Source organism: Pempheris klunzingeri, chromosome 11 (assembly GCF_042242105.1).
Source record: "Pempheris klunzingeri isolate RE-2024b chromosome 11, fPemKlu1.hap1, whole genome shotgun sequence".
NCBI classification, from domain to species: Eukaryota; Metazoa; Chordata; class Actinopteri; order Acropomatiformes; family Pempheridae; genus Pempheris; species Pempheris klunzingeri.
In genome coordinates, this window is record NC_092022.1 from 2703510 (window position 1) to 2729727 (window position 26218).

General features: G+C 43.9%; 2 protein-coding genes across 4 annotated transcripts in view; one reads left to right on the plus strand and one right to left on the minus strand.

Moving 5' to 3' along the window:
- The window catches only part of LOC139209420 (glutathione synthetase-like), a 180306-nt gene extending 161165 nt beyond the window's left edge, over nt 1-19141 (minus strand). The window contains exons 1-13 of one of the 2 annotated variants that reach the window (XM_070839127.1): nt 19072-19141; nt 18220-18361; nt 16813-16958; nt 16641-16716; nt 15695-15834; nt 15236-15352; nt 14028-14108; nt 13792-13869; nt 13609-13678; nt 12258-12452; nt 12047-12128; nt 10549-10738; nt 9922-10071 (exon numbers count right to left, since the gene is read on the minus strand). In XM_070839127.1, coding sequence (XP_070695228.1) covers nt 9948-10071; nt 10549-10738; nt 12047-12128; nt 12258-12452; nt 13609-13678; nt 13792-13869; nt 14028-14108; nt 15236-15352; nt 15695-15834; nt 16641-16716; nt 16813-16958; nt 18220-18351 — 1431 coding nt within the window. In that variant the 5' untranslated portion in view covers nt 18352-18361; nt 19072-19141 and the 3' untranslated portion in view covers nt 9922-9947. Of the gene's footprint in view, nt 1-8725; nt 10072-10548; nt 10739-12046; nt 12129-12257; nt 12453-13608; nt 13679-13791; nt 13870-14027; nt 14109-15235; nt 15353-15694; nt 15835-16640; nt 16717-16812; nt 16959-18219; nt 18362-19071 lie in introns of those variants that run through there. The other variant, XM_070839126.1, reaches the window with a different exon arrangement.
- Nucleotides 19142-21327: 2186 nt separating this feature from the next.
- Nucleotides 21328-24619, plus strand: LOC139209910 (U8 snoRNA-decapping enzyme). Of its 2 annotated transcripts, none has more exons than XM_070839808.1 (5): nt 21328-21376; nt 21544-21675; nt 21883-21923; nt 23781-24018; nt 24126-24619. In XM_070839808.1, exons 2-5 carry the CDS (start codon nt 21544-21546, stop codon nt 24369-24371), a joined length of 657 nt encoding a protein of 218 aa, XP_070695909.1. In that variant the 5' UTR covers nt 21328-21376; the 3' UTR covers nt 24372-24619. The 2 variants fall into 2 exon arrangements, with proteins under 2 accessions (XP_070695909.1, XP_070695910.1); XM_070839809.1 differs by lacking the exon at nt 21328-21376 and adding an exon at nt 21417-21428.
- The last annotated feature ends 1599 nt before the right edge of the window (nt 24620-26218 follow it).

Genomic DNA, 26218 nt, shown 5'->3' on the forward strand with positions numbered 1-26218 from the left:
CTCAGAACATCCATAATGCACGAAGATGGAGTCTAAGTTTACCAAATCCTGGATCAGGTCAAAAGTGTTGACATCTCTGGTTAGGTCCTGCAGGACCAGCCTGAGGATGTGAGGAGCACAGTGTACAAAGAGGGCATTTGGCTGCTACCCCTTCATTCTTGCCTTCACCCATGGGAGAACCGGCACTAGCCCTGGCTTCATGTTGGCGTTGGCCTCTGCAGCTCTCCACTCCAGCGAGAGCGTTGTTGTAACACATAGGTTTTCAAGGTAGCAGCAGTTCACACACTGTCACACGCTTTATGTTGTGTCTGCCCTCATGCATTCCAGCCTAAGAGCACATACTCAGTTTGGACATTGTGAAAGAGAACAGTGTGTATCGTTGCCCCAAGCTTCTCCCCTTACATAATAATCCTTCAGTCAGAACCTTTTTTTGTCCCTGAAGAAGCAAATGGTTGTGTGGCAGTAAAACAGTGTCATACAATATCACACAATGCCAAAAAAAAAAAAAGAAAAGTATGAAGGAGTTCTTCTATCTGTTGGTTTGGGCTGGTGGGTGTTTGAAACAGGAACAGCGACCCGACCCTGAAACTCTGGGTGGAGGGGGAGGGTGCAGTCAGTGATTCTACCACAGACCTTGATCCTTCTTGTTAATGTTTTTTTTTTTTTCAGACGAAGACCAAATAAGAAATCTGTGAACATAAAAGTCATCAGGACCCTCTGGTGTTACATATTGATGCATTACGTTTAATGCTGGATCTCAAACTACGTTCACGTGTGTTGGCACGTGTTGACCCTGTGTGGAGAATATCTTTGGTTTTACTGCCATTTACTGTTCACTCTGTGTTCACTGCCACCTGAATTCAGCCTTTCATGAATAAAAACTACACAAGTGCCTCTCCTTTCCAACTGATAACATTTTCCAACCAAACACACACCATCTCCACCATGTTGTGTCTATTTACTTGTGTTTTCTTAAACTGAGCCCTCAGGGCCGCCATGCTCCGTGCTCAGATGATTGTCAAACACAGTAATTTCACCTTTTATCACGGCGTCGTCCCGTTCCGACGCTCTTTGTCCGCAAAATGTGTCAAAAACAAGCTCGCCGAGGCCTGTGTGGAGAAACGCATGCAGCGATTTCATGGTTATCGAGCAACTTGTGCTCATGTGATGAGCTCTCACTGACACCACCAGAGACGGCTCTAGCCATAATGGTGCCCTAGGCGAGATGCGCACCGATCACTCGCCCCGCGCCCCTTCCATGGTGTAGGACTGGACGGGGGGGGGTGCGCGCGTCTTCTTTGGCACAGGAACTAGGCAGGACGTCTTCCACATCACCGGGACTCTCCGCAGACTCAAACTCATGCTGAAGACGTGCTGAAGAACTCCACAGAGCTGGATGGCACAGGTTTTGAGCACCCTGGGGCTGATACCATCAGGGCCTGCAGCCTTGCCAGAGTGAAGTTTCCCCAGCTGTCTTCTCACATCTTCAGCTGTGATAGTCACTGAAGATGGGGGTGAGGGGGTGGGGATAGAGGTGAGAGAGTGGCCTTCCCTTGAAGATGAGAGGCTGTAAGGAGGGTGAGGGGGAGAGAGTGGAGTAGGTGTTGTTGGGGGCAGAATAATCGAGGTGTTGATGTTAGTGTCTATAGGGAGTGCAGGGGCCTGGGCATCAAATCTGTTGAAGAACAGATTAAGTTCATTGGCCCATTCCACACTGCCTTCAACTCCACTGTTGCCAGCTGACTTAAAACCAGTGATTGTTCTCATCCCTCTCCAGACCTCTCTGTTGTTATTTTGTTGGAGTTTCCGCTCCAACTTCTTCCTATATTCCTCCTTAGCCTCTCTGATCTTGTACTTCAGGTGTCTCTGTGTGATTCTCATCTCCTCCTTGTTGCCAGCCCTGAAAGCCCTCTTCTTATCATTCAGGAGGGCCTTGATGTCCTTTGTTACCCACGGCTTGTTGTTTGGGTAACAGTGAACAGTCTCTACTGGAACAATGGAGTCTACACAGAAGTTGAATAACCTGACACCAACAAAAAATTGCAAAATGTATGCATGTTTTAATTCCAAAAGTTCATGAGGGATTCACGTATGAGAGTTACTTTCAAGATATGAATTTAAACAACATTTAAGGCAATATTTTATTTTTTAGGATGGAAATTGTTAATGTAATTCATTGTAAAGGCAAATAAACAGGCTCTCCAACCGTATGAAAAACAATGACAATTGGCATTATAACAACAGAGAAATAATCTACAAAACTATTTTTGCTGAGTTTATTATGGCATAGTTCTGTTATCTGCACAATAGTATAGTAGAATAGTAGTTACAAACTGCATTCTTTACGAGAAATGAATGTAAAAACTGCAATGTGACCTGTTATAAATATTACAGCATTTTTCCATTATCAGCACAACAGTTAGTGTATTTAACATTTAATATATGTATTTTTAGCATGACGTGTATGCAAAAATTGTGGTTATAGCTGTCATGAATATTAAATCATGTACAATAATGTCCGTTATTAACACAAGTAGATCAATTTCACAGGTATAAACTGTATTGTTTACATAAAATAAATGCAAAAATCGTCATGTTACTTCTTATAAATATTACAGCATGTTTCCGTTATTAGCACAATAGTATGTTCATTTAACTGTGAAAAATTGTATTCTTTTCTAGAAATAAATGCAAAAATCACAGTATTGAATGTTAGACATATTACGGCATTTTTCCATTAAAAAAACTGTGTAAGAGTAGGGAAATGTATTTTTTCGAGAGAAAGACTGTAAAAAATAATTTTTTTCTCGATTAACTTATTTACGGTGATTCAGTGTTGTATAAACAGTATCAAACTGTTTTAGAGTTTACAGATTTTTACTGTCATGGTTTGACAGTTTTTCATCGTAAAATCTACGAAATTTTTTTACAGTGTACAACTTCTGAAGACATTAGTTTCCAGGCAACCAGCACCTTTGTACATCGTGTAATTTCTAAGCTGACAGATGCTTATTGGGAATGGCAATTATACTCATAATCAAGTCAACAGTGGTAATGCGTATCCCCACCTCAAGAGAGACGTGACCCTAAATTGGAGAACAGATTCTTTAAAAACTTGACTGGACAGCGACAACAAAACACAAATACATATACAGGAATTTTATCTAATTATCTATTTATTATTATTATTATTGTGGTGTGGGGGGAACCGGAGCACCCGGAGAAAACCCCAACAGGCACGGGGGGAACATAAGACCTCCACACAGAAATACACCAGCCGTTTGGCAGGTTCTCTCCGTGGAAGACCACTGCACCTCCATGCCGATGTGAAATGACATGATGTTGCCTTGTTTGGGTGTATGGTTTTCATCATGTTATCAAATAAACCTTTTTCACTGCAGACATTTTGGCTTGTCGTATTATGACAAGACAAAATGTTTGCTGTGAAAAGGGCCTATGGACTTCTTGGCCTCAGTAGGTGGGGGGGGGGGTAAAGTCCGGTAAGGTGCCTCAGTTGGATGGAGACACGTTTTCTTCTTTCTTTTTCTTCCAGCACTTTGGTTTTCTCAAACCCAGAAAGTGGCGAAATCTTTTCAAGCCTGAAATCCGCTTCGTCTCTGGGAGATTCTCCTGAGAGACATCAGCTTTCTTCAGGGCATCGATGGCCGGAGCATTCGGAATGGCTTCCTCCTGCCCGCACAGCATCTTCTCTAAGATCTCGACCTCCTCCAGAAGTTTGATAGCCGGAGCATTCGGAATGGCTTCCTCTTGCCCGCACGGCATCTTCTCTAAGATCTCGACCTCCTCCAGAAGTTTGATAGCCGGAGCATTCGGAATGGCTTCCTCCTGCCCGCACGGCATCTTCTCTACGATCTCGACCTCCTCCAGAAGTTTGATAGCCGGAGCATTCGGAATGGCTTCCTCCTGCTCGCACGGCTTCTTCTCTGGGACGTCAACATCGGTTTCCTGTGTCATGGCCGGAGCATTCGGAATGGCTTCCTCCTGCCCGCACGGCATCTTCTCTACGATCTCGACCTCCTCCAGAAGTTTGATAGCCGGAGCATTCGGAATGGCTTCCTCCTGCTCGCACGGCTTCTTCTCTGGGACGTCAACATCGGTTTCCTGTGTCATGGCCGGAGCATTCGGAATGGCTTCCTCCTGCCCGCACGGCATCTTCTCTAAGATCTCGACCTCTTCCAGAAGTTTGATAGCCGGAGCATTCGGAATGGCTTCCTCCTGCCCGCACGGCTTCTTCTCTGGGACGTCAACATCGGTTTTGTGTGTCATGGCCGGAGCACTCGGAATGGCTTCCTCCTGCCCGCACGGCATCTTCTCTGGGACGTCAACATCGGTTTTGTGTGTCATGGCCGGAGCATTCGGAATGGCTTCCTCCTGCCCGCACGGCATCTTCTCTGGGACGTCAACATCGGTTTTGTGTGTCATGGCCGGAGCATTCGGAATGGCTTCCTCCTGCCCGCACGGCATCTTCTCTGGGACACCAGCCTCCTTCAGAGGTTTGAGAGCCAGAGCATTTGGGATGGCCTCCCTCTGCCCGCACGGCTCCTCCTCTGAGACCTCAGCCTCCTCCAGAGGTTTGATAGCCGGAGCATTTGGGATGGCCTCCCTCTGCCCGCACGGCCCTTCTTCTGAGACCTCAGCCTCCTCCAGAGGTTTGATAGCCGGAGCATTTGGGATGGCCTCCCTCTGCCCGCACGGCCCCTCTTCTGAGACCTCAGCCTCCTCCAGAGGTTTGATAGCCGCAGCATTTGGGATGGCCTCCCTCTGCCCGCACGGCTCCTCCTCTGAGACCTCAGCCTCCTCCAGAGGTTTGATAGCCGGAGCATTTGGGATGGCCTCCCTCTGCCCGCACGGCCCCTCTTCTGAGACCTTCTGACGGAGGGCGTCCAGCTCAGCCCTCAAGGTCTGGATCAGACGCTGGTCCTCTGACACCCTGTCTGCGTGACACCTGATTTCCTTCTCAAGCTCACACTGACGGGTTTCAGCCTGCTGTCTGACAGTGGTCAGGACCCTTTCATAGCGGATGCTGACCTTATGGTGTGAAGCGCACATCTTCTCCCGTTCTTCTTTGAGACGGTTGATCTCCAAACGGAGATCAGCCGTCTTCTTATGCTGGCTGGTGTCCCTCACCTGAGCAGCAACCTCTGCAGTGCGTAGAGTTTCTTGAAGCCTCTCTAGCTCTCTTCTGGTTTCCTTTCCCCTGTTGATATACATTTCTTTCAGGGTTTTCTGCTTGGTCAGTTTCACCTTGATGTCATCCAACTCTTGGTCAAGTTGGACTCTGATTTCTTTCTCACTCAAATTGCGGGCTTTCTCTCTCTCCAAGAGTTCATTAAGCCTCGCAACTTCAGAACGAAGTGAATCAGACTCCATTGGGACGTCAACATCGGTTTTGTGTGTCATGGCCGGAGCATTCGGAATGGCCTCCCTCTGCCCGCACGGCACCTCTTCTGAGACCTTCTGACGGAGGGCGTCCTGCTCAGCCCTCAAGGTCTGGATCAGATGCTGGTCCCTTTCATAGCGGGTGCTGACCTCATGGTGTGAAGCGCTCATCCTTTCCAGTTCTTCTTTGAGACAGCTGATCTCCATACGGAGATCAGCCGTCTTCTTATGCTGGCTGGTGTCCCTCCCCTGAGCAGCAACCTCTGCAGTGCGTAGAGTTTCTTGATCGCTGCACTGCTGCAGCCTCTCTAGCTGTCTTCTGGTTTCCTTTTCCCTGTTGATATACATTTCTTTCAGGGTTTTCTGCTTGGTCAGTTTCACCTTGATGTCATCCAACTCTTGGTCAAGTTGGACTCTGATTTCTTTTTCATTCAAATTGCGGGCTTTCTCTCTCTCCAAGAGTTCATTAAGCCTCGCAACTTCAGAACGAAGTGAATCAGACTCCATCGGGACGTTGTGGCGAGACACGCCTGGGGCCTGCTGACTGGCGTCCCTGTTGTATCGCCTTGGCTCGCGTACTGGCTGCATTTCCTTTGGCTGGAAGAACCAATTTAAAAGAAATGCTGTCGTGTAAAGTTGCAGTTGGGCTCTGATGAACAGATGTCGTCTGTATCAGTGGTCTGCGTTGTCAATTCTTCCAAGATATCCTCGTCTCACAGTGCTGTTGAACGGGTTGAAATGAAATGACGTGACTGCCTGAAGAAATGTCACCTACTTATATACTCTTCAGAACCTCACGGAATTCTGTCTTTGATGATGCGAGAACATTCCATCCTGTCGGCGTGTGTCCGTTCAAAATCTGCGATTCAAATGTCAACACAAGAGCTGCCCCAATAACAAGGTTCCAAACAGCTATTAATGATGCAGGAGCTAATATGGTTGCCTCTGTCAGAAGTTTAAATCTAAGACATGCACTTTGCTTTGCTCATTCACTAAATTTAGTGGTGAAGAAGTCACATTCTTCAAAACCAGCACAACAGCAAAAGAGAAGCTCAGAGAAGTGCAGGAGCAGATGAATCACCCAGTGATGAAGCCTATTCAGGAGGTGGATACACGCTGGAACAGCACCTTCCTCATGCTACAACGGCTTTTCGAAGCGAGACAGTCAGAACAGACGTGAGACCTCTGTCCTCTGAGGACTATGAAACAGCTGCTGCATGCCTGCCATTGCTTGCCCCCTTTTACCAGGCAACAGTACAACTGTCCGAGGAGTCTCAGGGTCAAAGGCTATCCCAATGACGAAAATGTTAATGTTATACTTGTATGACACAATGGGGAAAATAAGCCACAACACAGCTAAACTACTGGGACAGAACTTGGTGTCAGTGATGCAAAACAAGTTTGACACTACAGAGAACCAAACAGCACTGACCCTTTCAACGCTGCTGGATCCTAGATTCAAAACCATTGGATTCTACAATCAAGTACAGGCACAGGCATCAGTAAAACGACTGACAGCACAATGCTCACAATTGATAAGATACACACCACCTGACACACCTACAGAAGCAAGCACCAACCAGCACCAGCAAATGTTGAACATCCATCATCCACAGGTAATGTTATTGATAAAATGCAGGACAAGACACATACAAACAAAAAAGGATACAAATTGAAACCTTTCAGTACTGATGATTACCTTTACTTTTGTCTTTCAGGTATTAACCTTTGGGAAACTCTGAACAGAGATGCTTCTGAAGCGAGGAGGGCAAGGAATGCCACAGCGGATGCTACAGTGGAGGTGCAGTGACTGATCCACCGCTGGAAAGATCAGAAGACCCACTGGCTTACTGGTTGATCCATCAAAACGTGTACCCTCATCTGTTCAAACTAGCCAGACGATTTTTATGCACGCCAGCATAATCTGCTCCTTGTGAGCGAGTATTTTCCAAATGTGGAGAAGTTGTGAGCAAAAAAAAAAGAAACTGGCTCAATCCAAAAACAGTTGAAAAACAAATGTACCTCAGTAAAAATCTTTGAGTGTTCCCCATCCCACATAATCACCCCAATCTATGCCATATTTTCCCAGCACTCTCTACTCAATAACACAATACACACATTCATCAATCTTTATTTGTAAATAGAACGTGATACTTCAAATCCGCTGCAGCCTCGCACTTCGCCAGGAGAGGTCACTGTAACTGAAGCTTTGAGTAATCAACCCATTTTCTAAACAACTGGCTCAAGTGGTTCAGTGCTTCACAAAAGCTTAATTTTACTTTGGATATCTTTTAATATCCTCTTCCTGATTTATAAAGCTCAACTACCTTTTCTCGCAGGTCCTTGGACAGTTATTTTGCTTTCCCCATGGCTCAGTATCCAGAAAAACTGTGCAGCTCTGGATGAAATGTGCAGGGCTCTCTCCAGATCTAAGAAACCCACTGACTATTTATACACAGACACTAATTACAATCAAACAAGTCACAGGTGTGGACACTTTCCCCTAATAGCCATTTAAACCCGTGTGTGTCAACCTGTGTGAATATCATCGGGCCAAACCTTCAAGGGTATGTAAACTTTTGATCAGGGCCATTTGGGTGATTTCAGTTATCATTATGATTTAAAAAGATAATAAATGGCTTCACCTTACCACTATCTCTACATAAAAGAAAAGTTTTCTGCATGATCAGTCATAATTTCCAAAATAAAAGCCAGGGTATGTAAACTTATGAGCACAACCATATATGACATTGATGCAAACTCTCTGCGCACGTCTCAACAGCGGCGGACGGACGGGGGGCGCCACTCGGGGATGCAAATTATTACCGGCAGCGCCCCTCCAGCAGCTGGTGCTCTAAGCGACTGCCTATATGGCCTATGCCTAGAGCCGGCCCTGGACACCACACACATGCTCTCTGTGTGTGAATACTGCTCTGCACACTAACAGAGGTGAGTCTGAGTGGACGTCCTCCTTTCCTCTGCTTTCCTGAGGCACATTTCCCTTTTTCCAAAACTCTGAACACTGTCAGCACCATAGAAGTCAATGTTTTCTTTGACTCAACCTCAACCACCACCAAACACTGTACCACACGTGCGTGTTCTCTGTGTATGGGACAGAATAAATCTTTATCATTTTATCACAATCCCATATTGTAGGAATATTTTTCACATTATATAATATCTGGGAATGGTCTCACTGTGTGCTTTATTTGTTTGTGGTTGGGCCATTAAATGAATGGAGATAAAAATAAGAAATAAAAAAAGAAAAGCTCTACAGACAGATTGTTTCTTTTCTTTTTTTTTTTATTATTTTGAACATGTTGAGCAGAATTTTTATGGTCCAAAAAAAGTCTGACATTTGGTTTTTAATTCACCTTAATCATATCTTAAGAATTTAAATGTATGTGTTATTCTATTACACAATCAAAGTACTAACCCTAGAACGCACCCTGATAGAAATAAAAACACACAACAACTTTAAAAAATAAAAAATAAATCTTTGGCCGTGGGTATAATCACAATTAGTTGTTTTCTTAAACTAACTTAGAGTTACATTTCTTTTACTAAAGGTTCTATAAAAATAAATACCATTTACATTTCCTCATGGTTATCATTAGTGTTATGTGTTACATCATGTCATACAGTAATATCTATGATGAAATTAATGCTTTGTGAGTTACCCGACATAAAAACAAGCATAGTTCAAGTGATGAAAATAGTCAAATCAAAGCAAAATGAACAACTGTCTAAGGACACTTCTGTCATCAAACTTAAAGCAGCCAAGAGATGATGACCATTATTTCTGATTAACATTTACTCTTCTACTTTTTGACAATGTGAACTTGATTTGGTCACGAGTTGTCAACATTACAGTCCACCGTGCTGCTACTTTATACAGCTACAACAGCTCAGCAGCAACTCTGCAGTGGTGTTCAATCATATTGCACTGTGCTGTAACGTGTTTCTTCCATTCTGATATTTGAAACAGCCGTCAGTGGCTTCGCTGCCTCCGAGGGAGCCGACCCGACATGTTGTAGTAACACAAAAGAGCCACAAGATGGAGATTCAGCCCCGCGTTACCTCGTGTCTGAGGTCACGGTGACTGCGTCCCTAAAATAATCCAGATCAACATATCAAAAGATTAAAGGTTGTAGCATCACAAGTGCTTCATCTGAGGTAAATGGAGGCTTCAGTGTGAATGACTATGAATGACTGCGTTCAGAACGTGTAACCAAACTGAGCATTGACTATGATGAAATGATGAGTTTTTAAAATCACTCGCTGGGATTAAGTGTTTAAACTTGCTTCAGCCCTTGAGAGCAGCACTCCACTCGAACAGAAGCGTCATGATATCGAAAACTGATAACAAACAAGACCCTTATGAACCCCGTTTGAACCGCTGATATTGATGATGTCGGCAAATGACGCCACCACCAAGTTGCATCGCCTCAAAGAGCAGGAGGAGGAATCATCCCGGAGGCATCATCTTCCAGCTCAACCGCTGATTTCACTGTTGTCCACGTGCGCACACTTGTTGTCTGAGCTTCTCAGACGAGGAGAGGGTCGTCCAGCACCGCCACTCCTGCTGCTACACCTCCGTCCGAGTGCTCTGAGCTCTTGGTCCTCAGCAGATGACCCACGCACTCGTTCATCACCATGTCTTCACCTCGCCTGCAAGGAAACGACAGATGCGACTAGAAAACGCTGAAATATTTCACATAAACTAGACCAGAGGATTACAAGTGCACACTGACACTGTTTCTTAATCATAAACTCAAGCTGCACTTATTAGTTAAACCTGCAATCTGATTTCTTCAGACATGAGTTGATATGGGGAGCCTGTAACACATCCAGCATCGTCATTCATTTTGAGTCGTGTTTGTGTCCACCTAAAAAAAATGGAAGCCCAAATTCACTCTTTTAGCTCCATTTTTGGTCTCTACCAACTCCTGAAGGAAATATCTGACTCTTTGCTTGCTAAATACTCCTCTGTGATCACCAGCTGGTTGCTAACGGTGACGGTGTACAGCGGGGCCATCAGAGCTTGTTCACTGAAAACAACACAATGTGAGAGCAGCGAGAGCTCAACACAACAGTGAAACTGTGAAGTCCACAGGCCGGTTCTGTTAATAAAGTAGTGCTGCTCACCTCACATAAGCTCCAAACGCTCCCAGTTCACTGAGACAGTTGGTGACTTTGAGGGGAGCGTCTCGTCTCAGCAGGTAGTTCTGCCCGGAGGCGGGACGGATTTTGTCCATCAGGATATAAGCCGTCCTCTCTGCGCTCTCCTTCACTCCCTGCAGGACATCGCAGATCTCTGATCCATAGATGTTGTTGCCTAGAAAAACCAACGGTGTAATGAAATGCGGGAAAACTTTTGAGAACCTGAGTCCAGTGCCTTAAAGGAGTAGTTAGTCAACATTGCTCAGATATAGACGAGAAGATCAGTGCTGTAGCTTAGCTTAGCTTACCATGAAGACAGCTAGCTTAAAAAAGAACTTGTCATATCCTCTTTACTTAAACCAGAACCTAAGAACAACACATTGTGGTTTTAAAATAAAAAATGATGTTTAAGTCTCAGCCTGGCACAAGCATTTCCTGCTTGTTGCCTGGCAACGTCGCATGAGAGATGAGAAGACTCCAGGAAGTCAGTCGCTTTGGACAGAAACGGGCTAGCTGCTTCTTGCAGACATTAAATTATCAATGTGACTGTCACAGCAGTCCACCAGCAGTAATGAGTCTGTTTCAGCAGCTCATTTATGTGAATGTCTGTTCGCTGCTGCCAGATTTTCTGGTGCTACGTGAGAAAACCACACACTGACAAATGTTATTTTAAGAATCCTCAGGAAGCCCATCCCAGTGTTAAAACAACAGATATGGTGTCATGTTATCGGCCAGCATTCAGAAACCTTCACCTTTCCATGCAGTTTGCTTATGGAGACATGTAACTTACCCTCAAGGACTAAGTTCAGATTGTTTAATGTAGCTTGTACCAACATTAGAATACTGTGAGGAAGCAGAGCAGGCATCATCTTTCCGTTTACTCCCTTCAAAGCCACCAGACTCCACTGACAAAAACAATAGTTAACTAACAGAACGCAGGAGTTGCTGGTCTGCTGCTGCCTCGATCAGTTAGTTTTGTCTGTGTTATTGTGTGACACTACCATATTAGTTTGTTGATCGGGCCAGTGGTAGCATAGTGGGGGAAATGTACTGTTTTGGTCAGTGGAGTCTGGTGGCTTTGAAGCAAGCTAAGGGAACTTTAGCTCCCCATCAGGAAGGCCTGTCTGACGGCAATGTAAAGTAGCAAATCCATTCTAAATAGAGCATACACTGACACTAACATTAATCTTTTTTGGTTGGGCTTTATTTGGGTGGCTAACATGTTCTGCCCAAAGCAGTGGCTCCAGATTGCTCCTCCACACTGTGAGTGTGCTGACTATTGATAAGTACCAGTACCAGTATCAGTACTTATACCTCACAACCCCACTTCAAAAAGATCTGGGCTTCCCTTGTAAGACTTGAAACGTGACTAGGACTGATTACTGACTGTTACTAACTACCTTGCCAGGACAGCTTTAACACCTTTCAAACACCAGTGACCAGTGTGGCGGTCGGTTTACTACAGATGTTTCTCTTGTCGTACCTCCTCCCTCTCGCTGAGGCTTCAGGACAAAGCGGTCTGGTGCTGCCAAAGCCATTGCTACTGTTTGGTCGCCCTCTGGTCCCTAAAGACGACGAACAGCAAAGAAACAAAACAGGAAGAGAAAACAGGCCATTAGAGCATTAGAGTTAACAATTAACTTCATTTGTCTCCACCATTAAAACATTCAACCAGCTGCCTGCTGTCATCTCACCATGTCTAGAGTGTAGAGGCCAGCGAACGTTGCTCTGATCTGCTCCACCACTTCGGGCTGGTCGGGGAAGAACCTCTCCAGGACTCCCGGTTTGGCGAGCACCTGCTGGACCTTCTTGGTCCCGGCCAGGTGAGTGCTGATATCTGGACATTTCACGGCCAGAGAGCGCTCCATCAGGAGGCGAGCATCCCACGTCTACAGTTCAGAAAACACAACAGCCAGCACATTTAATACACACATAAGTACAACATATGATACGATGTGATTGAATTATAAAGATCTGATGATGATCCCATTTTATTTCTACTTTACACACAAAAAAAAATCAATCCATATCTGTGAGAGAAAATCATTAAAATGGCCTAAACATCATTTTAGGAATCAGATTTTTGACTCCATCAGACTTGGTGGGTCGACACGAGCTGTCCCCGTCATTCATCTGAATGAGGACGCTCTCAGCTGGAGCAGCAGCGGTCAAAAACAACATCATCTACAAAAATAACTTGCAGTAAAATCCTTCTGGATAATCAAACTGGACTTCCTGGATTGTATTTCTTTGCGTCACCTGTACCTGAAACAACACGACTCCACCAACACAATCACTTTAGTTTAGTTTTAACGCAGGGCTGTTTCAGACCGAAGGCCCACTTTAGTGTATTTGATGTCTGCCACTCTCTCGGCCTACAGTCCTGACAAAACAGAGGGCACGTTGGGCAGCAGAGTAGAAAGAAGTCTGTTTTTCTTTGCACTCTGGGGGGGGTGGTGGTGGTGGTGGTGGTGTGGTGGTGGGGGGGCAGGGAACATGTGACCCTGTGCTGACAACAGTGACAGGAGAATAAAGTGGAGCACTGAACACACAGTCACACTGTCACAAAGGATTCACGCTACTAACACCAATGAAAACACGCTTTGAAGGCCTGTTCACCGAGCACAAGTTAACAGTAACTCCACTTATCATTATTCCTTTACTTCACTTAGAAGATATTAAGTGTCTGATGATTTGTAGTTCTGATCAGCTCCATAATTCAGCTGGTGAAACTAATCCAGGTTTTGCACCATTTGCCAGACAGCCGTGATCATATTGCCTGGTAATAAACAATGTGTCTGTTCTTTAAAACTTGAGAGATTTGACTTTTCTGCCAATTTATGTGCAACGTGGCAGCAAAGAAGAACAAAAGGACGGTTTCCTAGAACGCAACTCCAACTGTTTCATTTGGCAAACGCACGTGTAGTCAGTTTTTATTCCGCTATGTTCACTTCCAACCAAACTCTAGAGGGTGGTGGCATCAGCACAGAAAAATTATTTTCTATCTTGACTGCTAGAATTAGAGATGAAGATTGAAGTGAAGACCTGCTCAGAAGTGTAGTTCTGGGGCATGTAGCCATTCCTGAAGTACACCACTGCAATCTCCTGGCCATCACTGAGAAGAGAGCAGTATTAATGCACAAATTCATCTTTCTGCTAACACAGAAACATTCTTTTAATGAACAAATAACTGAATATTCTATTTATTCATGACAGAAACACTCTTACACAAATAGCCTCTTGTCCTGATCAAGGGTCCCTGTCTTACAAACATTGCCGAACCGCTTTCTTACTGTGGGAATGTTCCTGAAAGACATTGACAACAGCGTGCTGGTTACAAAAAGAACCATTTTCACAGCATCCGCAATATGATCCGAGTGTCAAACATATCAAAGGAACACATCAGGGTGGAGAGTGGATCAGACAGTAGATCAAAGTTACAGCTCCTCTGCATCCGCACATACCTCTTCCACAGTTCGCTCTCGATGTATCGCTGATCAAAGATGTTCCTTTGGCTCTCTTCCACCAAGAACATGACGACTGCTCTGTAACGACAACAACCGCAACTGTAAAACACTTTGACGGCTCCTTTGGACTTTAATCTGGATGTTTGGTTCCTCTGAATAGTCCAGATAGATCCACAGATACCACTATTACAGGATTCTGAATTTCTTAATACATTGTTTAATTAATCATCCCAGAATCAGGCCGTGCACTTTGGTGGTGATCATTAGTGACAAATGGTACGAACTACATCGTTTCCACCGTAAACCAATACTGTGATATCTAAAAGTCTTTCCTCTTCAAACAAAACAAAACTCCAGTCCTACTTCCACCACACATGGCTCACCCCTCATCATGGTTTCACGTATGCGTAAAAGAAGGGGAGTTTTTTTTTAGTTTTTTTTTTTTTAAAACAACACATTTCTAAGCAGATTTGGACTTGAGTGGCACAGCCGAGTTACTTTTCATGTAATCTACCATTTCTGGTGATGTTCAGGTGAATAGTCTGAGTGGTGGAAGGCAAACAGGCCACCCAGCACCGCTGCAGCTGGTGAAATTGTTTCCTTTTTTTCTTTGTGAGATGTGTGTGTTAGCGTTTCTACATTAGGGCAGGGACCAGTCAGGTTACTTTTACACTTTTAACCAACAACGTGCCGCTGATAACATCAGTAGAAACGCTAAAAATACTGAACGCCTGTCTCCAGCATCCAGGTGATTTTATCTGAGAAAGCAGCCATGTGGTGTGTGTGTGTGTTTACAGGCAGCTGATCCACTGACTGTGTGTGCGTGGCCATTATTTCCCTGTGGGCTCTGGTGGAGGGGTACACAGTTGTGATGTGTGAGCCGTAAAAAGTTTCAGCATTTTCTGAATTTATTTGCCTTCCTTGACGCTGCACTTGTTGAATGTGACTACTGCACATACACACATCGTGATATCACTGCTGGAACAACATATCATGCAGCTCTAATACAGCCATCAGCAGAGACTTATTCTACTGGACAGAGTGTCGATCTTCCACCGGCAAGATGTTTTTTTATTCTGGACTCTTTGTAAGATGAATGAACACTATCAGTGGTACTTCACATGAGGCTAAGCAGGCGCGACAGTGAGTGAGTGAAGTAAGGACGTTCAACAGGCAATGACAATAGTTTAATAAAACCAAGCTACCTCTCTGATCCGTAGAGCTCCCAGGCTTTGGCGATAGCTCTGGCCAGACCAGCTGCAGGGTTGTTGTCTTGGATGCGCTGGCTGTCCTGCAGTCGGTTAGCCACCCTGAGGATGTGTCTGTCGAGCAAGAGGAAGAATACTTCTTTCAATATTCATATCAAAATATATTTCATCATTAAATTATGATTGCACTTAATTGCACACAGTTATTTCTTCCTCTGATTTAAAGCAACAACACGGGTGCAGGAACACAAGTGGCTGCCTACAGGAGCGGCCAGGTTGTAGGAGGTGGGTGACAGTGGAGCAAATCTGACTGCCTCGGGCGACTGCTGAAACATTTTTTCATCACCAGCAATAAAAACGTCATAATGAACTTTCTCTAGACCCCTAACCTTGTCATTTTCAGCACACGTCAAAAGCATCACTTCATAAATACCACAGTGCTGACGGCTGACTCACCGGTGCACATCTGGCATGCGCGATGACAGACCTCCAAAACTGGCAGCAAAGGTGTTGATTTCTATCTGCTTCAGAGACGACGAGCCATCCTCTCTCTGGTCCAGCATGTAGTCGGACCGATTGAGACCCAACACAATGGACTGAGAAGATGGAAAGAAGTGGAGATCAAAGCACACAGGCTGCTACATGCAGGCTCAGAACTTGAGCTATTTGACCCATAACATGATGTAGCGCTGAAAAGATTAGTCAATGAACAAAAAATTAACTGGCAACAATTTCCATAATCATTTCATTATTACTTTTAACTAGTTTTTAAGCAAAAATACTAACTTTGCCCTGTTCCAGCTTCTCAAATGTAAGGATTTGCTGGTTTTCTTTGTCTTATGTGTCAGTAAATCTGTAGTTTTTAAATCAGACAAATCAAGGTGCCCGAAGACAGCAAGTTCAGTTTTAAGAACTTGTGATTGAATGTCACTGTTTTCTGACTGTTACAGGGCAAGCAACTACTCAGTCAACTAAGAAAATAATCAGCAGATTAATTGACAATGAAAATAATCATTTTTTGCAGCCCTAGATGTGTTAGTTCCATGATGGGCCCTTTGGGGTCACAGAAAAAGGTGAAATGGCACATTGAACAACTCACTTGCACAAATTCCCAGTTCTTAATACACTGGCTTAGTAAAAAAAAACACTTATCAATGACAGGGGACATAACTAGTCATCATGGAAGACTTTATAGCCTGGATCATGAGTAATGCTATCAAATGTATTCATTCTAATTTCCTCCATTTGAGCTACAGCTCATACATTTTTAGCAATCGTGTCTGAGGACAATGATTTTATTCTCAAATCTTTGTGATTTCTTTTTGCATTACTATAAAGTACAAATAAAAATAAAAACAAACAAAGCCAGTAATCTGACAGACCGACCAGCCAGTTTTCATACCTGAGACCTTCCTTCTTTCAGGATTTGTTGGTGGATCCTGAACAACCTGGCAGTGAAATCATCCACTGCAATGGTGCTATAAACAAAGACAGTCACTCTGTTACAATCCTCATTCTTTGGCATCCTGTTTGTGACATTTCAAAGCCCCCCTTATTGAAGGCTAAAATGCTACCTAGCCAGCGCCTCTTGCAGAAAGTCTGGATCCTGGCTGATCTTGTCCACCAATGTATTGTAGTGAGTTTGCACTGCCAGCGCCTGCTGGAACACGGCCTTAGGTACGGGTGTGGGGAAGAGCGTGAAGGGAGCGTAGGACACCAACTGAAAAACAAGTTGTAAAAAGTAGGACAAGAATGCTGACGTTAAAAAACACAAACACTAAGCGTGGAATGTGAGTAATGAAAACAAGCGTTTGGGCCAGAAATTCTTGCAATTGAAACACAAGCTTAATGAAGATCTTTTCCAAATCCTGCGCCCTAAAGCAGAACAAATTCCTAACATGGCTTCACATTCAACGCGGCTGCTTTAGTAACAAAGGCCACTGCTGGTGTGGACTCACTTTGTCAGCTGTCAAATTCATTTTCACATCCATCCGCTTTATAGGCTGAAATCTGAGTACATTTAAATGCCGATGAAGCAAAGCAACATCTTTCATCGAATATGCAATGACCTGTTTCATGAGCCTTTTTTTCAGACATGGTTAATGCAATGTTGCTGGCTTCATCTATTTGGTTAAGCGGCGGTTAAGATGTATCTTAGCTCAGCGCTCCTTGCAGCTTTGTGAGGAAGCGACGCTGCTGCTGAAGAAGAAGAACAGCCGTGACTTGAAAAGCTGGTATGACGTCAAGGAAGAGGAGTGTTTTCAGCTCTCTCACAATTTGCATGACTGATTGGTTTTAAAAGTATTTTGCTTTCGAAGACAAATAATGACCATCTTTGAATCGATCTTACAATGAATGACATTAGAGACACAATTCTTCTCTGCTAGGTTTCACGTTGGGCAATGTTACTTTAATATCATGTTATCTATAATATTATCTAAGTCTGTGTGCATGTTTTATATATTTTATAGGATATATATATGTATATACATGTCTTTATTGCATTTATGCCTCATAACTCATTATCTCATATGGTTGTTTTTTAATATATTTTAAATCTCTATATATAGATCTTTACATACACTATTCACAAAAAGTTAGGGATATTCGGCTTTCGGGTGAAATTTCAGGATGAACCTAAATTGCATTATAACCAATTTATTGAGACATTGAAATGTTTTGCTGTGGTATACCTTCCACTGTTGTTAGCTTTTCTTTCAATAAATTGTTTAAGATGAAGAAATCACCAGTGCATGCTTCTACTTAAATGCCCTACTTTCATGATATAATATCACTGTAGCATTCACTTTTTACATTTTCCATAAATTTCACCTGAAAGTCGAACGTCCCTAACTTTTTTCTACATATACGTCTTTTTCTTCATATGCATCTGTCTGTAACGGAGCTCCCAGTCTTGGCTCTGGTACGAGCAGACTGACGATAAACACCTTGAATCTTGAAATGTGTTTTTCGCTTCTCACCTCTGATGAGTTGGGGGTCTCTTGGATCCTCATTAGCACACCTTTCAGAAGCGCTTCATCTTTTGCCACATCTGCCAGTTCTTGTATCAGAGTGGTGTTCATCATCACGTCCTGCGGGATCCCCTGGGCCATGCTCACTCACCTGAGACACGAGGAACGGTGTCTAAGAGTCTAACACAACACAGGCGAACGCACCGCATCACCAAGAGAAAGGACAGAAGGAGATCCTCGTTCTTTAGTTTTTAAATTACTGATGTAAATAAAGCTCATGTGATATCACAAAACACTGAGGGTAGTAATCTAAATGCTGTTTGCTCTGGTTGTTGCTTAGTTTAAAGTCTGTATTTTGAGTTTTGCTCATTGTTACAGAATACGTCAGTAAGTTAACCTGCATGCTAACGTTTAGACAAACTACTATCACTACTACTAACAACATAATGATGATGAAAATAGCAATAACCACCATCATTACAATTAATATCACTGTTATAGCTGCTGTGTTTCACCCTGTGGCACTTTGATTCAGCACAGCAGGAAACAGAAAAGGCTACAAAAACAGGAATACGTCCAAAAAATGAATGAATAATTAGAAGATTTGAGAGAATTTTACATAAACTGTAAAGTAAATAAACAAAACAGATTTAGTTAGAGCATAAACCTGTTTCCTGTGTAATACCTGACTTATGACTCATGGTATACGACCAAAATAACATTTGACATTAGCTAAGTTTAGTCTAGTTACTAGCCTAAACTAGTTACTAGCCTAAACTCACTAACTAACGCTGGTAACTAACGCTGTAACATGAGTTGAATAGCGTCGGCTAACAACCTGTAGCTGAATTAGCTCTCTACCTTCAGACTCGCAGGTCTCTCCAGTCAGTGTCGCTCGAAAGGCTTCACAAAAACAAAATGTGGGTGTCTGCGTTGACAAAGCGAATAATAAACACCACAGTTACCTTTACAGGTGCCTGCCCTGATATATCACACAGCCAAATGTAACTGCGGAAGTCTTTTTCCCCATCCAACCGGACGGGGGCTGCTATTGGCTAACCACAAGCGCTTGTTTTGTTTGGCCAATCAGTGCTCAGTACGTCATCAAAAGGATTAAAGTCCGGCCCAGCACTTCCTGCATGTGTGCAGGCTGAAGTTTGTGGACTCTAAACTGCTGACTGAAGAGTGACGGAGCACTTTACTCCAGAGCAGGAGAGTCTGTGGCAGGTAATTAGTGTGTCTCAGGTTTGAATGGCTATGTTTAAATTCACAAGAGTCTTCGTGCTAATAGTGAAGGAAAAGCACTACCATGCCTGACTTAACTGTATTTTATTTTATTGTGCAAAGCACCCAGGATAGATTTATTGAACCCAAAGAGCAAAGATTAATGTTATTGTGCTTGACTCACTCTCACTCTCTCTCATCCCTACTCACACACACACAACCATGTGTCTCTTAGTGGGCAGAAGGGCCTGCACACTTGTTCCACACCACAGAAATGTTTTAATGTTTTGATTTGATTTGGATCTTCATCTGATCAACATGCTGAAAAGATGGAAACCACACCTGTATTTATACACCTATGGGTTGACCAAGAAGGATCCTGATGTTGTCAGTAATACAAACCTTTAATAAAAAACAAGTTTGAAGCCGTTTCTTCAGCTAGTCTTGCACCCACGTGACGTGCTTCTAACTATTTTGCTTCAACTCTTGGTGGGAACTTCCCATTGTCAATTTTAGTTTTTTTCATTTTCTAATTTGAATTTTATTGTTCACCTAGCTGCAGCAAAATGTCCCCACACTGTGACACTGTGGGCTCCCAGTTTTCATGCCCAACCAAGTAAGTAATACAATACACATACACACACTCACACATAGCTCAGCTCTCACACACTACCACTGTAAACTGAGTGTGAAGTTAAGGCTGTCTCATAAGTATTCACTAACAAATGATGCACAAATATATGCTGAGTATCTGCAAATCTAGTTTTGTATCTGTCAATCAGTTTTTGTTGCTGCTGCTATAAAGGAATGCCATGAAATTCATTTTTGCGTTTACATTTTTGATAACAGTTTAGATGTGATAATAAAGGCTTTTAGAGACTAGAATTGTTTTGGGGTTTTGGTACCTTGAAAGTGCCTGAAAAGTGCTTGAGTTTTACTCTTTAAAAATATGTACGAACCCTCTGTCCTCCCTAAAGTGAGACAGAATCCAGGAGCTGGTAGGACTGGGAATAATCTCTGTTGCATTTGTGAAAAGAGCCTTGAAGTGCTGACTGACCTGTGTGTGCCCCATAAAGGCCACCGGGCCCATCAAACACTACCAGTCAGGCCCATATGTGCACGTCATCAGCGGCAGACCGTTACTGAAGCATTTCGGTTTGATGGAGAATGAGAAGCTGCACCGAGTTTGTCGCTTGGAAAAATTAAGCAAACATGAGATCAGTTTAGCACATGCATATCAAGTATGGAGGAATACATATTATCCACCTTTTCTGTTAATTTCTTTATTTGGTCCCACATCTGTATACACGGAAACTGCTCTGCCTTGTAAGCCTGTTTTATCCTGTGCGTCTTGATGCAAAATACTACACTGATATGACAATGCAGAGCCCCATCTGAGTACATCTTTGTTGTTGAACATGATTTAGTTCATCTGAATATCAATGTATTTTAGGACTTTTTAGTTGTACTCTTTACTTTACAAGGTAAAAAGGTAAATCAGGTAAAATTTAAGAGATTTGCAGGGAAACAGTCACATTTGCAGCTTTGTAGCAGTGCAAGGAGCAAAAATCGAATTACACCTTTGTAAATGATCACAAAATAATCCTCTCTTCTGTTAAAGTTAGGTGAGACTAATCTTTGGGTTAAGGCAAAGAGTGGGTTAATATACAGCTTTTCGGTTAACTTTTCCCATCAGGTAGAAAGTGTGTGATGCAGGAAGTCAGGCACTGCCCCTCTGTTGAATACCAAGTTTAAGGGAGTCCCGACAGGAAGGGATTCCCCCAGTTGTCAGCCTCCTCCACACCAGCAGGGGGAGCTAAAACTTGTTTCATCCAAGTCACCAGACTCTTCCTTTTCAAGCTTCCTGGTTCTGCTTCGCCTTCTCCACACAAACCGACAGACCCCGCGCCCCCCCCAAAGCTCGGGAATAAGTTCCAGTCAGGTGTGTTGACTCAGCAGGGAGAGAAATCAACAACGAGATCAGCTGTGTTTGGGTGATGTCACATTGGCAGCAGCTGAAAAGAAGGCAGCCATGCAGAGTGATCAGTGAGCACTGAGCTGGGATTGTGTCATTTTACAGTGTGTGTGTGTGTGTGTGTGTACTTGTAGATGGCGAGTGGACAGCTGTCGAGGGCGGAGGCGTTGGCATGCTCAGGCCGCAGGCATGCGTGTCATGTGATGCTCTACTGTGACACAAAAACTCAGCTGTTTGGGAGATTTCCCATCAGACATATTATACTGGTGAGGAAGGTGTGTGTGTGTGTGTGTGTGTGTGTGTGTGTGTGTGTGTGTGTGTGTGTATGAGAGATGATCAAGGCCTTGCATGTGTAAATAATGTACACCATTTGCCGTCACTGTTTCTGCCTGTTTGCATAAAAACACACTCCTGTTTGTGCCTAAGCATATCTGTGTGTGTGGGTGTGTAACAGCCTCTGTCACTTCCCACAGATGCAGATGCGCTTTGACGGTCTGCTGGGTTTCCCTGGCGGGTGAGTCGTCTCTCCTGTTGCTGCTTTTGTTTTATCCCCTTGTGCGCACAGGTATGTTCAGCTTGGGTTTGTAAGTCTTCCTTTTCCTTCACAAATGAGCCTCGTCGAAATATACAAACCTTCAGGGGCACAGAACAAACATGAACACGCTGCCAGTGAAAAGCTCAAACCACTCAAGGTTCCTTCCGATACTTTATCTGGCCGTAACAAAATCTTTTTTTAAAAAACAGTAATTGCCAGATACATACTGCTTAATTAGTATTCAACTTAATGTGACTCACTTGTGCCTTTTGTGACTGTGATTTTCAATAGTCACTGCCAGAATTTCTGGGGCATCATTTGCCAGCACAGTCAAATTATGTAATGTGGCGAGAAGAAAAGTCTGAGAAAATCATGATGATGTATGCAAAAGGAGGGAAAGCTGCATTAGCAAAAGGGAGCGACGGTCAGAAGCAGCAGTTGCCCAGTTCCATATTATGTGCTAATAGTATAACAGTAAGTTTTATATACTGATTGTAATTCATATACTGTGTTCTTGTGCTTAGTATACAAAAAAATCAGCACCTGCATTTAACTGTGATCATATGTGTGTGTACATATTTTGGGTTTGAAATTACTTGTAATTACAAAAACTTTTGGAATTCGTCTAGTAGATCGCCACTGCCAGCAGCCGAGACTGGGCGGCTAACGGCCCACAAGAGCTGCTTTGTAATCCTTTGTGGGATTTGATCAAAATGAATCCATAAAAGTGTATTTGTATCAGCTTGTTATTCTAAGTGTCTGAGAACATTATGGAAAGGATCCCTACAGAGAGAGACCTGGAAGATCCTATTTGTTTAACCTGAAATAGCCCTTTAAATCCATCTTGTCAAATTCACCAGACTCCATTGACAAAAGCAGTAATTTAACCCAGCAGACAGCAGGAGTGGCTGATCTGCTGCTGCATCGTTGCTGTGTTATTGTGTGATACACAAATATTGTGCTGGATCTGAACTAACCTTTTTTTAAAACCTTTAAAGTCACACAATAACCCAAACAAACAAACCGATCGAGCGGCCGGCCACTACTGTGTAAATGTTTTTGTCAGAGGAGATCTACTGAATCAGTTCCAAAGGTTTTTGTACTTGCTTGTCATTTCAAACCCAAAATATGTTAAAGAAATAGTTATTTTTTGTTTTTTGGTATATTTACAAAGCTGCTGTTTCCTGTGTGCAGTGCATCAGAGGAACATTGGTTAAATGAAGCATTTTTTTAGAGTGCATATACTAATTTATCAGCCATGATAGCAGCGTTGGCTCTAGAGATGGCAATGTTGGACTTTCTATCCATTCATGGTCTGCAGAGGGTGAACGCTGCTGACACTGGTTATCCTCCGACCTTAGTGGCTGTAAGTGAAATATCCCAAATAATTATGGGATGGATTCACCTCAGGGTGAAATGTAATAACTTAAGTGACCACCTGACTTTTCATGTGGTTCCTACATCAGTTTGTCCAAAACTTGGGTTTATGACCAAATCCCTGCAAAGTTTCAGCTGTTCTGTGTGTTTAGTACTAATAAGGACCAATGTCAGCATGCTAACACTTTAAATTAAGTGGGTAAACATTAGACCGGCTAATCATCAGCCTGTTAGCATTGCTGTAAAGTTACATTTCACCATTTCCTCTTAAATAGAAGAGTTGATCTAAGGGTTGTGAGACCGTAGCAGCTCAGTAAATTAAAATTCAATGAGCTTTTCAATCAGCTTACTTTTGCACAGACGAGCCTCAGGAGAGCAATACAGCCGACATTTGATCTGGTTTCATATCTGATTCTGACCTTTGACCCCCCCCCCCACACCTCCCCTCCCACACCTCAGGCTCGTTAACCCCTCGAAGGAGACCCTGGAGGCGGGGCTTGGCAGGGAAGTGCTGGAGGAGCTGGGCGTGGCTGTGCCTGTGTCGGTAGAAGATCATGTGGAGTCCCGCCTCGTCCCTCCTTCCTCCCCCTACTCCCCCGGTCTTATCACTCACTTCTACGTGAAGAAGATGGAGGAGGAGCAGATTAGGGAGGTGGAGAGAGCTGCTGTATGCACTGCAACAGATCATGGACAGGAGGTGTGTGTGTGTGTGTGTTTGTCCTTTTCCTTCTGGAGTGACGGATCGCAGCCATCTATCTGATCTCACGCTTTGTTCCTCATCACCTGTTTTCTCTCTCTCTCCAGGTTCTGGGAATGGTCAGAGTCCCGCTCTACACCATGAGAGCCGGGGGAGGCCTCGCGCCTTTCCTGTCGCACTCGTTCATCGGCAACGCTCGCTCCCAGCTGGTCGACTCTCTGCTGCGCCTCAACATGGTCGCCCCCGAGGAGTTGCACAAAGCCCTCACACACTCTCTGGAGATGCACACGCAGACTGTGGAGGGCCTGAAAGCAGCCCTCGAACAGACGGAGGGGAAGAGGAAACGGTTTTGAAATGCACCTGCACGTGCTTCAGCACACAGAAACTGTCTGGCCATCGGCAGTGTTCAACACAATCCTTCACTCACACACTTAATCCTAAACACACACACACACACACACACACACACACACACACACACACTCACTGATACACTGATTCTGAGCTGGTGACTCATAACTGCCTACTGTGCATCAAACAGTTTGGAGAAAACACCATCAACTGCTTTACCATTAATGGAAATAAAGTCACTGACACTCTCCATCAGATTGTAACTTTTTCTGTAACACTCATGTTACGTTTTACCATCGCTGTTGATTTCAAATAGCAGAACTAATCACATGATGTGAAACCAAGTGTTATGGTAATCAACCCTCCCTCAACAAACCTTTCCGTATCTTAGTGTTATGGTTAAGGCCACATATCACATGTGTCACCTTCTGTCAAGCTGGTGACAGTGCATCGAAAAAATAATAATAATATTAGTAATAATGGTAGATATTGGATGGAAACGTCACACAGGGGTTCCACTGCCATATATGGTGATGCACAGGCACCCTGTGGTCTTCTATAACTGCCTTGGTGGGCAGAAAAATACCTTGTTTTCAACCAGATGGAATTCTTTGTCCGTCTTTGTGCTGCTCACACCTTTGTTGGTTTCTTTTATGAAGTTAATGCACGGCGGCGCCGATGAGATCCAAGAATTAATTACGTCCGTGACATACTATACAGCCTACAGGCGAAGATTTGATTCTGTTTAAGTGTACCCTCGGTGCTCATAACACGCCTGCACCAGATGTTTGTAACCTCATTCGCAGACAATATTGCTGGCAGTGAGCAAGAGCAGAGACATGATGCTGCCTAATGCTCCTGATATCTGCTGTAAGTGTCTAATGTGAATCCATCTACTGTTTTTATTTTGTGGGTGAGCCAGCCTGACATGTTTGATGTATTTTCTGCATTAGTGCAAACAGACAGGCTGCAAGGATACAACCAAACACAGAGTTTACCTATGATTCATTTGTCACGCGTTCATTGTCATAAATCAACTTCAACGTTTGATCCACCAGATACAGAATCTACCTGAACAGATGGAGTGAACGGATGAACGAGGCGCATTCACTCATCTTTTACTTATCTTTGTAATGCAATAGATTTATTATAGACTGATTGCATTTTCACAAGGACGGGCACGTCCATTAATCATAACTACATGCCGATTGAGCAGGCGTTAATAGAATTAGCGATGCAAGTGGAATCAATGTGTGGAGTGAGTGAAGTGCAATGTGATCTGCTGTCGATGCCTCTCACAGATCACAGTGTGTTTTTCTCTGCTGTCAAAGGGGAAAAATGCACCACATCCGGCACAACAGACAGGAAGCACAGGAGACGGGTAGTGCGAAACACTGATGTCTGTGGATGTGTTTCTGCAAGTCGGTGGGTCTTTTTCTGAGTGTGCGCTTCTACGCAGCTGCTTGAGAACATGCCTCACTGAAGCATGCATGCATGCATGCATGCGTGTGCGGCCACATCTTGCACGAGACCATGCGAGTGAAGAGAAAGGATGCTGCCGTGTGATGGTGGTGTAAGGGCGAATAATACAAGGTCATCAGAAAAACATTTTCGAGAGAGAAAGGGATGGAGCCTGGGAGGGAGGGAGGTGGGGAGAGGGGGCAGTGCAGGCGAGGGATGGATGGATGGAGGGAGGGAGGGAGAGCGGGAGCGAGGGATGCTGAGGGAGGAAGGAGGTATATTCATAGCAGCAGCGGTATTTATAGCCGCCCAGAGGAGAGGAGAGAGCGGGGGGCGTGGCTTGGGTTGTGGCTTTCGCACTGCTTCACAAGGCAGAGAGGGAGAGAGG